Raw genomic sequence first — 15630 nt, 5'->3', positions numbered from 1 at the left:
GGAGACATGTCTCATTTATTTAGATGATATTATTGTCTTCAGCCGCACATTTGATGAGCATTTATTGCGGTTGGAGGCCGTTTTTGCCAGAATGCGTTCTGCTAATTTGAAATTCAAGCCTAAGAAATGTCATCTACTGCAACGTTCCGTTCGATACTTGGGACATATTGTTAGTGCGGACGGGGTGGCCACGGATCCAGAGAAAACTGCGTGTGTCCGGGATTGGGCAACCCCCGCCACGGTGGGTGATGTGCGTCGGTTTTTGGGGTTCGCCTCATATTACCGGAGGTTTGTTCCGAATTTCGCTACTATCGCCAGGCCTTTGCATCTCCTTACTGGGAAGGGGCACAAATTTGTGTGGGGACCGCCGGAGGAGGCGGCGTTTCGGAGCCTGCGCGACCTACTGGCTACTGCGCCGACGTTGGATTATCCGGATTTTGAACATCCCTTCATTCTGGATACTGATGCGAGTGACACCGGGATTGGGGCGGTGTTGTCCCAGTCAAAAGGTGGTGTTGAGCGTGTGGTGGCGTACGGGAGTCGGGTTTTGTCTCCCGCGGAAACTCGTTACTGCGTCACTCGCAGGGAACTTTTGGCTATTGTGTATTTTCTCCGCCAATTTCGACCGTATCTGTACGGTCGGTCGTTTATTGTCCGAACGGACCATGCGGCCTTGCAGTACGCTCTTAAGATGGACCAGCCATCCGGACAATTGGCGAGATGGCTGGACACGTTGCAAGAATTCTCCTTCCAAATTCACCATCGGAAGGGTGTGCGTCACGCTAACGCGGACGCACTGTCCAGGTTGCCGCAACAATCCCCTTGTGCGTGTGCGTCGGGGACGCATAGGTGTGGACCGGCTCAGCCCCCCCCTCAACCTGTCGCGCGGGCAGTGGATGTTCTCGAACCTCCGCTTACACCGGGACCGGTTGAAGGGGGACCGGCTGACGGGATTTTGCGTCTTCCAAGGTCTGTGTGGATTCGGGAGCAAATGTTGGACGATTCTTTGGTGTCGTTACGGAAACGAACGGAGAAGGCGGGTAAGGAAGTCGGTGCGGGTGGTAATTCGGAAACTGCTCTCCGAGATGGGTTACTGATGTGGAGGGAAGGGATACAGGAACACTGGCGTCTCGTTGTGCCTGCGTCATTGCGCTATGAGTTGATTCGATCTTTGCACTGTGACACACTTTTACACCTGGGGGTGCAGAAAACCCTATTGACGCTGCAACGAGACTATTATTGGCACGGCATGACGACGGATGTCGTCGGTCACGTTCGCGCGTGTCCCGATTGTGCCCGCCGTAAGCCGCCTAAACATCCATATGTTCCGCCGATACAATCGATTAAAGTATCTCGGGTTAATGAGTTGGTGGCGTTAGATATTTTGGGACCCTTTCCGCCATCAGCTAAAGGGAATAAGTATTTACTGGTGGGGGTGGAGTACCTCTCTCGCTGGCCGATGGCCTGGCCCTTGCCTGACCAGTCAGCGGCGTCTATCACGGACGCCTTTCTATTTGGGTATGTAATGGACAAAGGGGCTCCGGAGAGGCTCCTTACGGATCAGGGACGTAACTTTTCGTCTAAATTGTTGGGGGAGGTGTGTGCGGCTCTTGGAACTAAAAAGATACGGACGTCCCCCTACCACCCGCAAACGGATGGTATGGTGGAACGGTTGAATCGGACTCTGTCCGCCATGCTGTGCCATACAGTCGGGGAAAACCAATCTGATTGGGATTTGCATATCCCTGGGGTGCTTTCGGCGTATCGCATGACGCCGCACGCGGCTACTGGATACTCGCCGTTTTTCCTTATGTACGGCCGTGAGAACGTGCCGCCGATTCATGACCAGTTGGGAACCGGTGCGAGGGGGCCTGTTAAGCCTCTTCCTGAGTATATTAAGGACAACGTTCGGCGTGTCGCTGAGGCGAGGGAAAATGCCCGCATGGCTACTGCCAAGGCTCAGGCCAGGAATGAGCGGTGTGCCCGACGTTCAAAGGGGGAGTGTCCCTGGAAAAAGGGGGACCTGGCCTGGCTTCATTGCCCACAGGTGCGGCCAGGTACATCTCCTAAATTACATCGACCTTGGCAGGGTCCGGTCCGCCTCATTGAGGTTCCCAACCCACAGTCGGCGCGTGTTCAGGTTGGTGCACGGCGTTGGTTCGTGCACACGTCCCGGTTGAAGCCATACATTGCCCCACGGCCGGATGCGTCATCTCCCCAAGTTGCCTTGCCGGGGTCTGTTGCTGCCGACTCGCCCTTGCCTGTGTCTGCTGACCTTGCGAGAGCGCCTGTCGTACCCTTCACAGACAAGCCGGCCGTGACAGCGCAGGGAGGAGGACCTTCCGCTTGTGGGACGCCGACCGGAGCCGCAGAACCCACGGGACCTGCAGCTCTTCCTATCCCTCCGCGGACGCGAGTACGGGATGTTTCTGGACGCGAGCGGGACAGTGGCGGGCCTCCAATGGCGACGGAAGAACTTGCGCCCGTCGCCCCTAAAACCCTTCCACGTTCCCGCTCGGCGGGTGGGCCGCCGACCGTCCGGGACGGCCCGGCTACCCGTACTCGCTCGAAATCCCTCACGTTTCGTTAGATTGTGTTGTGTTGTGTTATTGTTATAATGTTCTTCAATGCTTCGTGTCTTTTTGCGTGTTGGCCCTTTACACCCGCATTGCTTTTCAGGTTGCAATTCAGCCGAGGTCGGCTGGATTTTCTTTAGGGGGGAGGGTGATGTAATGCGGTTGTAAACGGCCCTTCTGAGGTGCCGTCAGGGGGGGGAGGAGTTAGGTCACGTGGGGGGAGAGGGGTTGAGTATAGAAGGAGGGGAACCGGAAGAGCAGGGGGAGTGACGGGGAACCAGGAACAGAGGAAGGCCACGAAGGGCGAAGCGGGGTGTGGCGAGATCGCCACGAACACGGGGGGAGCGAGGATCGGCACCGTTGGCCAGCGGTGACCGACCCGAAGCAGCGAGGAGGCTGCAGTCAGCAGCGGGGCTGCACAGAGAGAGTGGGCAGCGGGTCTGCATACAGTGACAGCCAGAGGGTCTGCACATAGGGGTAGCAGCAAGTCTGCAGGGAGGAGGTTACAGTAGATGAAGCAGAGAGTCAGAGGGGTGAGGAAGCTATAATAGCAGTGAATAGCCGGGGGCTACAAATACAGGAGTTATAACAGAGTGCCGTGTGGGTAAAGACGTGAACCTGAATAAAGACACGAAGACAGAAAGAAGTGTTCGAGTCCTTTTATTACAAGTACATAAAATCCGTGATCTGGTCCCGTCTGTAAAAGATGTGGTTCCAGACATACAGTACCCTGGCGTCTACAAACTAAGTTGCCTCTGTGGTAGCAGTTACATTGGAGAAACCAAACGACATGTCTCGGACCGCATCCGTGAACATAAGGCAGACCTGAAACACGGTAGGACAAACACCTCAGCCGTGGCAGATCACTGTTACAATTCAGTGGGCTCACATGACATTGACTTCTCCAAGACAGAGGTTCTCTGCAAGTCATCTGGCTATCATGAGAGATTCGTTCATGAGGCGATCCACATATACAAACACAGAGACAATTTCAACCGAGAAGATGGATTCTGGCTTAGCAATCATTGGAAGGACGTAATAAACCATTTCGGATCTTAACTGATTGTGTTCACGTTTACGGTGACTTTCCGACCGCGTTCCACTCACTGGCATGGTGCAGTGTGCAGAGTAATGTATGGTGTCGTAATTGTATAGTAAACATATAGCAGTGTGATACACATTAGGGTGGGTAGAATAATACATAGTGTTATATTAAAATGGATAAGGCAGCAACTGCAGCAGCAGCAAGTGCAGCAGCAGCAGCAAGTGCAGCAGCAGCAGCAACTGCAGCAGCAGCAGTAACTGCAGCAGCAGCAGAAACTGCAGCAGCAGCAGTAATTTCAGCAGCAGCAGTAACTGCAGCTCCCTTTGATGCTGTTAATCCTGCATAATGCACATGCATATGCAGGACTAATCACATTCCTGCATTTCCCATAAATATGCTAAATTCCTCTTGATATGCAAATTCCTTTGTCAATGCGCCCAGCTTATATATATGCTCCAAGCTCGTGTGCTGTTTCATTCACCTGAGGACGGCTGCTTGCGTTGTGGCCGAAACGTCGTGAGAATTGTTTTATTATGTTTTATTTTTATTATTTTATTACTTCCCTTCTACGCGACTTTACCGAAAGAACCAAGAAGATGAATCCCTGCAGTCACGAAAGCTTTAAATCGAAATGTATCGATAACATTACCAAGTTATCTCCCACTTGCCCCCAATTACAGAATGTCACTGTGGAGGTCACACTGACCCAACCCAAATAACACCAATAATAAACCTTACAGTAACTGCTCTCCATTTTAGTTTCTGTACGTATGTTGAATTTATTTCACTGTACGTAGCCAACCGTGCTAATCGGAGGTGCGGGGGAAGGACAACACACTAAACACAAAAATATTGCGAAGGTAGAGGCCAGTTTATCCAAAGATAAACCACTATTCACTTCTTACAAGGTGATACTTGGTTTTTATTGACCCCTTGGGCACTATAAAAAACAAAACTGGCACTTATATCACGTCTTTGTGAATCCTGTGCGAGTGGCTTCCTAGGATTCCCATTCTGCAGACAGCTTTGAACATCAGAAGGAGAATATATAGCCCATGAAAATACCACAGCCTGTTTAGAATGACGTTACGTAATAAAGTGTACATTTATACGTATTATTACACGCTTCCTATTACTGTAACTCACTCTGTTGTTGTTGTCGTATCCTCAAATCTAGTAACTCAATTTTAACCCACTCCCCAATGTGGTATCGACTGAAAACTTGGTATACTTATGTCTTACTGATGACAATACTATATTCTATCATTAATATATATATATATTTGTAAACATTATTTTTACACGATTTCTAATAACTCACTATGTTGTTGTCGTATCCTCAAATCTTGTAACTAAAATTGAACCCACTTCCCAATGTGGTATCGACTGCAAACTTGGTATACTTTTGTCATACTGATGACAATACTATATTATATCATTAAAATATATATTTTTAAACATTCATTTTATATGTTATGTTTCGGCTTGGGTCTAATTGTCCACGCTCAACTGACGTTGGCTGTATATCACCACGGTCCCTTACGTCACGGCAAGCTTCAGGGCCACTTCCTGGAGTCGTGGAGTTCTGCCATTACTAGTACGGTACATTTCATTAAAGCTGTTTATTTAAAAAAAAATATTTTTAAATATTACGTATTAGAGTTGTGCTGTACAGCTCTGCGATGTATTTTTGGAATGTGGTGGTTTTTTTTCGATGTCTGAATTTTTCGCTCCACCCACTTCCCGAAAGCAGCGCCCAGAATCTGAAGAAGCTCCCAGCACGGGGATTGAATCGTTGAACAACATGCCGAGCAATACGTGACAAAATGATCGGAAAATGCCACGGAAGAGCTGAACGTTTAAATGAAAATCTGCTTGCCCTTGGCCCACATTTACTTCATTGTGAACGAGCCGCCAAACTCACCCAGCAGGCCCTTTGTTTTGGCAGATGCAAAGCGCTCGGGCAGTAGCGTGATGAAATTGAGGGCTCCTGAAGTCCCCGACACATTCACAGAGATGCCCGAGGAGAACACGGCCGCCACATTCGCTGGGCCCGTCTTAATCGCTATGTTTCCATTGCTATACGAACCTAACGAACCTGAGAAATTCAATTTTAAAACATCCGAGATTAGTTGTGTCAGTTCACTACCAGTGTAAATTACTTCACACGTACTGCTGGATAATGGCCTTCCCACGCCGTGCAGGCCAGTGGTGACCCATCCACTGTCCAAGCTCAATTCTGTTAGGTTCTGAGATCTGATGAGATTGGGTCCATTGTTGGGTGATTTGGTCATTGACGATTTATTGCAGAATAGGCTCGATTTCCTTCTGAGAACTTACCAATTATGATTAACAACATATCATACCTAATATAGTTAGAATGTAAAGATACCTTCCATTGATTAACCTCATCATTATGCATGTTTAGCGCTGATCCTACACCAAAGTCTACAGCAGAAAATCGTCATCATCCTTGCTCATCCTTCCTTTTCATCCTATCAATCTCATTCCGAATCCTGTACACATACGATTAAGTATTTCAGTTATTGTTCAACTTCTAATTTACATTCTGTGTAATATGGCACAATGGTGCATTAACATTTTGCTAACTTCTTAATTTGTGGATTTGTTTACAGGTGTTAAAAAAAAAAACACAGATACTGCACATCTCAGTCACTATTATAATTTAAAAATATATTTCGTCAGCCAATTTGTTCGATTTTTTTTTTACTTCTGCCTCCCTGTCCCGCTCCCCACCCACTCACATTCCAACAGTGCACTTGTGCTACGAGTTAAATGATCCATTCAGAACTGTTGTCATGTGTCCCATCACCGCATGGTTGGAGAACAACCAGTGGAAGTTTACACCACAGATCCACACGTGATATTTTCTTCAGTTACTGCTTTTATCCACACAAACTGGAAGGCGCTATACTTTCCCCATGCAGAATGATAGTTGATGCATGTTTTATGCTTTAACTCCCAGAGCTTGAACTTCGATCAGATTAAGTGGAAAGAAAATGTTTATGCGGTGGTGGGATTTTTGTTTTATGTAGTTACTGTTGACCTGGATAAGTTACCAAAAACATCCTACACTGAACCCTGAGCCACTCAGTTTCACCTAGTTGAAACAAAAATGTCAGTGTTGCTCATGAAAAAAAAATGTTTAGGACACAATATATCCTTATATAGGGAATATTCAGACATCACTGGCTATGATCATGCATCGAAATGTATTGTCAAAAGAGATGCTAAAACTTTAAGTGCATTATATTAAAATGAGTGTTACCGTTTACACCCACAACTGCACCGTTGACTAACATTACAATGCTGGTGTTCTTCAGGATCCATTCAACCTATCGAACACATATTTTTAAAAAGGTATAACAATCTCACAAGACTATAGGATACAAAAAGCATTGCAAAAAATACAGATTTCTCAAATATATCCCTCTGAAAATATAATTTTAGTAAAGTAATTATACTTTTAGAATTAATTTAGCACATTATTCAATCAAAGTATTTCAGTTGCTTAATTTAACAAACGATATTTATTTGTAAGGTTATATTTTTACATCCGCTCTATCTGGGCACAGTTTGAACATAGAATCCAGATCATATTGTGAGCCCACATAATTTGCGTCGCACACATCCTAACATTTAAAATGCTATAGTAAAACAAATCTACCAATGTCAAACGATTAATATTATGTTGTATTTATGCAACCCAGAAAATGTACATAAATTGTCTACCTAATGTGGATTGTTTAAAGCTGGTAAAGATAAATACAGCAATATAAGGTGTTGGTTTAATTTAAATTCTCAATAATGATTCAGAAAATGTTCCCATGACTAAATATTTCATCAACATCGTACATTAGTGGCCCATTAACAGTTAAGAAAATTACTCAAACTCTTTGGTTCTTTCGGTAAAGTCATGTAGGTAGAGAAAATATAAAATGAAAAATAATAAATCACGACGTTTCGACCGCAACACAAGCAGTCGTCATCAGGAAATATAGTGAGGGATCTGCCGCAGCAAGAGGTTATAGAGGTTGGATCTGTGTGCAACCCAAGGGTAATTGGGCGGGGCTATAGATGGATTTGCAAGTAAATGTAGAAGATTAGCGTGACTAACCTGGTGTGTGTGTGCTGTGATGTTTCCATCCTGCCTGTCGTTTGGCTGTTACCCTCCGACTCTCTGAGTTGTATTTCCCTGTTGGATGCCCTTGCATTAACAGGCTAGGGTATCACTAACATGGCCGCTTTTGCTCCCTTAGCCTAGATGTATCGATGGCTCTTGCTGTTTCATGGGCTGTATGTCTCACTGGCTCGGCCACCATAGCCCTTTACACGCTTTCCTCTCACAGCGCAGCTGCCAATGCCGTAGATCCTGTGGCCCTTGAGGTGCTTTTGTGCCCGGTTCTCTGACATTGACATGCTAATCTTCTACATGTACATGCAAATCTATCTCTAGCCCCACCCACTTACCCTTGGGTTGCACACAGCTCAAACCTATATAACCTCTTGCTGCGGCAGATCTCTCACTATATTTTCTGATGAAAACTGCTTGTGTTGCGGTCGAAACGTCGTGTTTTAATATTATTAATTTTATATTTTCTCTACCTACGTGACTTTACTGAAAGAACCAAAGAGTATGGATTCCTTCAGTCGCGAAAGCTTAAAATCAAAATTATTCAAACTGATAACTATTGTACACATTTACACGTGATAATTAACATGCAATGTTAACTAATTACCATCAGCTATGATCAATCCACTGCTGGATGAAAGCCTCCCAAAACCATCGGCGATCAGGGGCTTAATTTCTCACTAAATATTTCTGTAACACTTTAAGGCTGGTGTGCAGTCGGGATTATCATCATGGGGCACGGTCAGTACAAGGTACTCCTGTCGGTAATAATCCTAGACACACCACTGCTGTATCATGAGGACAAAATAAGGAGGGAATGGATGTGGCATGCCGAGATAAATCCCGAAACAGCAATCCACGGTCCCGGCTGAATTTAAGCACTGCTCACGGAACTGCGACATAACAAAATTAAATACCGATAGCAACTTGGCTTCCATATGATAATATACCTCGCACAGTGCGTGTTCTGTGCAGTCAAATCCCTACATTAATCTGCCATCCATTTACACCCGAGACCGTTTAACAACCACCTGGTACGTACCTTGTCATCACCGATCTGCTGTGCTACGATGGCTATGAATGAAGTGGCTTTAGTGGTCACATTGGCACTCGCATTGGCGCTTGCAATTCCAGTTCGACCCTGCATGGTGAAGTTCATGACATTGTTTGTAAACACTTCCAGGATTGTGGACTCTCCAAGGCCGTTAAACGTGTAAGGGACGTTGTCCAGTGTTGTGATGTGAGGGTCACCAATGAGAATTGCTGAAAAAAATCTAAAGAAAATGTTTAATATCTATGGGACCTTTTTGCCAGTATCTAAATAATGAAAACTAAGAAGTCACGTTGATAGGTTCAAAGAAAATAACAAAAAAGAACAAAAAAACTCCGACATTTCGATCGCAATGCAAGCGGTCGTCATCAGGACCACTTCTTCATGGTTTCCATATAAAGGTCAAGGGTAATAATGAAGATCAAATCGATATTTTATTTTGTCCTACATACTGATATCTGTTAACAATATAGACAACAGTGAACACAAATTCAGAGAAGAATCACCGTAGAAAGGTGGTCTGTAGTATGAACAACGGTCAGAGGGACGCCTCTGCTGGTACATATTGCACAGTCCCTTGTCTCCAGATCTGCAGCAAGCGTTGTACGGGTCCACTTCGTTTGCTGAAAACATATAAAAAATGTAATGTAAAGAATGAATGACTATGGCAACAAGTCCACAAGTCATTGTTGCATATGCGTTCAAGTTCTATACTCATGATTTTCAAACATGCTGAATTGTAAATTTGACAAAAACAAACATACTGCGCATACGTAACAATAATTAACAATGTCGCATCTGTAAAAGGTATATTTTACTCAATTTAAATAGATTGTAATTTACATAAAAGAAGGATATGCTGTCATGGTTTAATGGTTGGCAATCCAAACGTCGCTGGTTCAAATACATATTTCGGCATAGCAGTTGATACATTTCCTCCAACCTCGGTCCACCTAACAGTATTACTATTTACTGTTATTTAGCTTGTTCACCAAGGACAGTCTCACTGAGTCTCTTTTTCAGGAGGGTCCTGCCAAGTTTTCACAGGAGGGGGCAATGATTGCTATGTACATCCAAGCGAGTCATCTCTTCAAATTTGGCATATATTGACCATGAAGCGGGCATACAATGACCTACTTCTGCAGATGATGCCACGGGGTCTTTAAAGTCCACTGAATGAGTCAGTGCATAGTATTTTCATAGTTAATCCACCTGCAGTAATAATCAGAGCAGCCGCTAGATTAAAACCGTAAACCTCTACAACAAGATGGTGCATGCGCTATTACTGAGCCACGTTACTGCCTTGTAAATGAGTACACCACTAAAAACTTTTTTCTATTTTACCAGGTCAGGCCAACTGAGCTATATAGCTATTTTTCAGAAGCGACCTGGCCACAAATGATAGCACAACGAAGTGGCTTATCACATGGAAATGTATAGCAGCCAAATACTCTCAACGGATATGTCTAAATGTCGAGGGAAATACCAAAGGACCAGAGAAAATCCACGTGACCATGGGGAAATAATATGCAAATTCCAAATATACAGGCATCGGGGTCGGGATCAAACCCACGACCTTCTGTATACCAGGTGAAGTAGCTAACATCTCAGGTCATGTGTGGTGGGATAATGTGTGGGTAATCCCACCTCTTCCAAAACCAGCATGGAAGAATAGGCCAATGACCCTCTCAGAGGGACTCTCCAGAGCTCCCTCTTGTGGGAGGCCCTTCTGCCAACAGTAGCGTGAGCAAGCGAATTGCCCCGGCTGCACCTTTGACCTCTTGAGTTGACCAGGTTAAACTATTTAAACTTTGGGGCTTACTCAGGTACTGCTGATTCGTTACTCTTGACGAACTCGTCCAGGGGGTGGGGAGGTAGCGCTCATACCACCTGGACACCAGGGCGCCCCACCGGTTGTAGTGGCATCTCACCCCTCCACCATTGGCATCTGTCCAGAAGTTTTGAAGACTCCAAAATGCACCTGGGAAAAAACAAAAATAATCAACTTTGGTCTTAGCACAAGAGGGTAAAGGAAAAAAATATTTACGGATGACATACAATGTGCGTTAAACACATATACAATGGAGAGCGGGGTTTTATTTTGGCCCAAGAGGGAACGATAGCACGTGTAGAAGGAGTAAAGGAGAAAGGCACAGAGTTATCAGCATTTTATATACATAAATAAAAGCCTTTAAATATGAATGTAATTTGTAGTTCTCATATTTTGCCCTGCTAAATGTATTTAATAAAACAGTGGGTGCATTTTGGGGGATATTTTGTGAGCTGGAATAAATATGTCAATTTGTCTTCCAGCATGACTTGAGAGATAGTTACATTGCTTTACAATACAATGTAATAAAACAATGTTACATCACAACACATGATCGCAGTGATGCAAACTGGCCAGTATACGACGATATGCCACACCGACACTTCTCAGAACACAACATGGGTACACACCGGGCACTGTTTAGAACTTTTTTTTTAACCGAAAGCAAACACTCGTCTTCTTTCTTTTTGAGAGATAACAACTGATGACATGGGCTACAGGAGGAATATGTTTTCATACCAGGATTTTCCATCTTCCATTTCGACCAATGCAATGCAAGTAAATATTCGATAAACATTTACCCGGGACATATGGAAGATGGTAGCTGTACGTGGTGATGAGGTTTCCATCCACGTAGGACATGTCAAACATTCCTTGCCAAAAGGAACAGGGACAGCTCTTGATGGGGTTGATAGACGGCTGAGCTGTATCGTTTGAATACCAATTCAGACACTGATGCTTTGTATTTTTTCTATTTGGCACGATGTCTGTCAGATTGTAGGCGAATCTTCCATTTAGGCCTGAACAAAACAAAATCATTACTCTGTTAGCATTGTGTGAATAATATATTGTTTAACTCTTGATTTCCATATAAGGGTTAAAAATATATACGGTATTAAGATACCATCATCACCATACAAAATAACGACCATATGTGTACAAATGTTTTATTTAGAAGTCGTATTCTCTGCATCAAACCTAAAGCGTCGTGAAATCCGGTGGGGCAGGAGGGATTTAGAGGCGGTTGAGCTCCTCTGCTGAAGGTTCAGCCCACCCACCTCTCCACCAACCCACCTACACACCCCCCACCACCCACCTGCCCCTCACTTACCCCCCACGCAGCCCCCTCACCCACCCACTTACCCCCCCACCCACCCACCCACCTACCTACCCACCCTCCACCCACCTCCCCCCACCTAGGCCCCCCACCCACCCACCAACCTATCCCCCCACCCACCTACCTCCCCACCCACCCACCTATCCCCCCACCCACCTACCTCCCCACCCACCCACCTACCCCCCCACCCACCCACCTCACCAACCCACTTACCCCCCCACCTACTCACCTCCCCACCCACCTACCTACCCACCTACTCCCATTCCACCTACACCCCCACTCACCTACCCTCCCCACTCACCTACCGACCCTCCCACTAAATTATTATGCTCCCTAAAATGATTAAAGTGTGAACGTGTTAGGTTTTAAAGTGAGCCAAGTGGGGAAATGAATGCATCAGCATGGATTCCGTAATGCTTTCCCGCATGAACGTTTGCTCTCGGAAGTATGTTTTTGTAAACATTGCTACGGTGTATGGATCAGACACGTGGACGTGTACAAAATAAAACTGAATTAAAAACTGAAAAGTTCACAAAGGAAGTGTGTAGAGGTGGTAGTGCATCCTCGGAATTGCATAGAGACTTAGAGGATCACTTGGATTCGAAAACCTATACAAGTTGAAGGCGATCAAATTTTACTCCAGTGTTCATGCAAGTGATTTGCCTGAAGGGTAATAAATATAAAAGTGGCAGCTAGGGGGAGGGAATGTTCCCGAGAGGACGTCCACCGGGAAGATGGAGCGATTAATTCAGTTGGCGTGCGAGGCACTGAGGTGGGTTACTATGTCAGTGGGCAACATCTTTCTGAGGACATCCAGTAATAGGCTGATAATAAACAATATATAAACATATATACACCACATTATGCACGTTTACCAGTAAGCAATCCTTTGACCTGGTCGGGACGATACTTGGTTGTTGCATTCAATGACACTGGGTCGATGTATGCGGCAGATGTTCCACTTGACAAAGATGATAAAAACGTGGCATTTTAGAATCAAATACAAGCACATGCTATTTCCACAAGCGGCAAACAAAAGTAGATGGTGTTAAAGCAGTGAATGTTATAGTGTGTAGCCTCATTGCGCTTTAAATACTCCGAGGATAAAACCTAAATGCTGTACTGCATTGCATACCGCTAGGCCACTCGATTGTTGTTGTGTTCCACTTCACAGAAATGAGTGAAGTGTGTTAAATCATTGTTTATTAAGAACACCTCTGCTACCCCGGAGATTAAATGTGGCTGATGATGGTGACGACGCTGCCTTGCCTACTTTAGAGAATGTTTTTTTTATGCATTTGCTTTAGAGAAGTGGTTCTTCACCCGGGGTGTACACATACCTGCCGGGGGCGCAAGACATGCCAGATTTTTTTAGAAAGTAAATGAACGAAACACAAATTGAGCACGGTCACCTAAGTGCAACTATTTTGTTTCATCAAACCCCATGTATTTACTATCATTTTGTTTACACTTGAGAACAAAAGGGATGTAAGGCTGCAGTCAAGGTAGAGAAGCACTGCTTTAGAATGTTTGACGAATACAATTTCAGGTTGTGCTCGATTTGAAATGCTTCTTTGAGATAAAATCTTAACGGAATGTTTAATCATAAGAGGGCCAAAGCTGACTTCGATCACCCACCTGTTGAATCCTATAAAAGCGTTGTTTGCCAGCTTGTCCCTAGCCTCCGTCCTCCATTGCATGCCTCCATCCTTAAACATGATCAGGCAGAATGAGTAGACGCCATCGGTGCTAATCACAGCCTGGAATGTGTTTGTCTGAAACAAAAAGAAAGACACATACCCAGTGGTTAAAACAAAGAAGCGTAAATACGCATCATCATCATTACCATTACACTAAATTTTAATATCAATATTAGAAGCAGTCCACAACTAGTTGCGCTTTAGGTATGGCTCTTTATTAAGTCAGCCGCACAATGACGCTCACTCGTAGGAAGCTCTATCTGAAAGGCGATCAGAGTTCTATTCATGCCCCATTTTATACTTTTTACTGCTCTTTTCGAAATATTCTAAACAGGGCCCCCCTCCTTCAAATCAATTCCAAATAAGTCACCCCCGATGGATCTCTAACCGAATATGTTTTACCAGTTCAATTTCCTCGCGTTTTACCCAGTCCAATTTTCCTGGGTTTTCACCAGTTCAAGTCCATCTATCAATGGAACACAAACGTCTCGCACCAATCGGCCCCTGCTCTGTGACGGCTGGTCAACGGAAAGAGAAAACGGCCCTTGCCATTTAAAAGGGAGTACGTCGTTTCTCGTACGTGCACTGTAATGTAAGTGCAATTATTTAATAAGGTACGCCTGAGATGACCTTTACAAAGAGGGCTATTTCATGCCAATAGTGAGCGTTTGGGCTATATGATGGCATTAGTGAGTGTTCGGGCTTGACGGCCAGGGGTGGGTAAATCTAAATGTGCATCGACATTTGATGAATACTATAAATCACATCCTTACGTAATTCAAATTGCTGTTGGCTGGCACAGCTGTGGCGTTTTCCCACGTGATCTTCAGCATCCATACGGGCGTGTAGGTCTGCACTTCCGTTTGCGTGAAGTTGGCTCTGATCTGCGCCTGCACCATCTGCCGAAGTTCCTTTGCGTGCGAAGTTTGGACTTTGCCGTCCGTAAAATCATACTCCTGCATTCAACAAAAAAAGCGGGGTTGAGTTAACTTGAATGACTGTATTAGACTTTGAATTATATATTTTTGTCCCAATAGAGATAATCCTGCCAGTTGGGCCAGCGGTGGAGTGAGAAGCTCTAAATCGAAAGGTTCCAAGTTCAAATCCTGGTTGGTGCGTTGACTCTGCCCACCAAAGCCTCTGGAGCCAACAAAATGAGTTACCATTTTGTGGCGAAGTCAGCAGCAATTGTCCTTTGGATAGACTCGCTCTAACATAGAAATGTGGAACTTTCCTCCACCAGCTCAGGGCCATAAACGGGAGATGAGCACTGCCTCAATGCTCATCTGCGCAGGGAATTACTGCAACTTTTTTTGACTACAATATAAAGGAAATTACACATTGTCTCAAAGAACGAAAACACATTTCTCCACGCATTAATGTGTGTTTAGAAACATAAAAGCAGTATATCGTTGGATCGATACTGCAGATGAAATTCCCATGATGATGCTGTATGATAACCTACGCACGCAATTGCTAAAGGCAAGGGACAAGATTAAAAAAAACATCACACGACCAATGCAATCTGTATTGAAAATGTGTAATTCATGAATTAAGCGGAGTGCAGTCGTCATGGCAAACCTGATAATAGATCTTGCCGACATTCGACGAGGAGTCAGAATCATCCCAGAAGACAGCAATCATTGTGACTGAGAATGAAGTTGGAAAGCCACTGGAGAAGGGATTTGGATAGGAAAATGTATTCGTCTCTTCACTTTGCTGGAAGACGATCACCCCATTGTCTGAAAACTGGAACACAGGAATAGCAGATCATTACAAAGCAACATATGCATACCTGTCAACCCATAGGTTTACCATGTGTTCTTGTACAGGGAAATAGAGTTTTCAGGTCCATACAGCGTACAGCCGTTTCAGTACGGCGAAAACAAATCAATTTGTGTTTCTCCTTTGTGATGGGACTTTGTAGGATGAACGTTG

General features: G+C 44.8%; 1 protein-coding gene across 1 annotated transcript in view; it reads right to left on the bottom strand.

The window, feature by feature from the left end:
- LOC133351259 (mucin-4-like) overlaps positions 1-15630 on the bottom strand; it is a 48017-nt gene that overhangs the window by 30127 nt on the left and 2260 nt on the right. Inside the window, exons 3-12 of the mRNA XM_061566363.1 lie at positions 15274-15441; positions 14466-14648; positions 13631-13767; positions 12868-12953; positions 11457-11675; positions 10648-10806; positions 9332-9448; positions 8817-9037; positions 6911-6977; positions 5546-5719 (exon numbers count right to left, since the gene is read on the bottom strand). Coding sequence (XP_061422347.1) covers positions 5546-5719; positions 6911-6977; positions 8817-9037; positions 9332-9448; positions 10648-10806; positions 11457-11675; positions 12868-12953; positions 13631-13767; positions 14466-14648; positions 15274-15441 — 1531 coding nt within the window. The remainder of the gene's footprint in view (positions 1-5545; positions 5720-6910; positions 6978-8816; positions 9038-9331; positions 9449-10647; positions 10807-11456; positions 11676-12867; positions 12954-13630; positions 13768-14465; positions 14649-15273; positions 15442-15630) is intronic.

This window comes from Lethenteron reissneri, chromosome 36, assembly GCF_015708825.2.
Source record: "Lethenteron reissneri isolate LAM-NWPU_2019-01 chromosome 36, ASM1570882v1, whole genome shotgun sequence".
Lineage (NCBI taxonomy): Eukaryota > Metazoa > Chordata > Hyperoartia > Petromyzontiformes > Petromyzontidae > Lethenteron > Lethenteron reissneri.
Note: the sequence above shows the minus strand (reverse complement) of the source record. Positions and strands in the feature narration are given on the sequence as shown.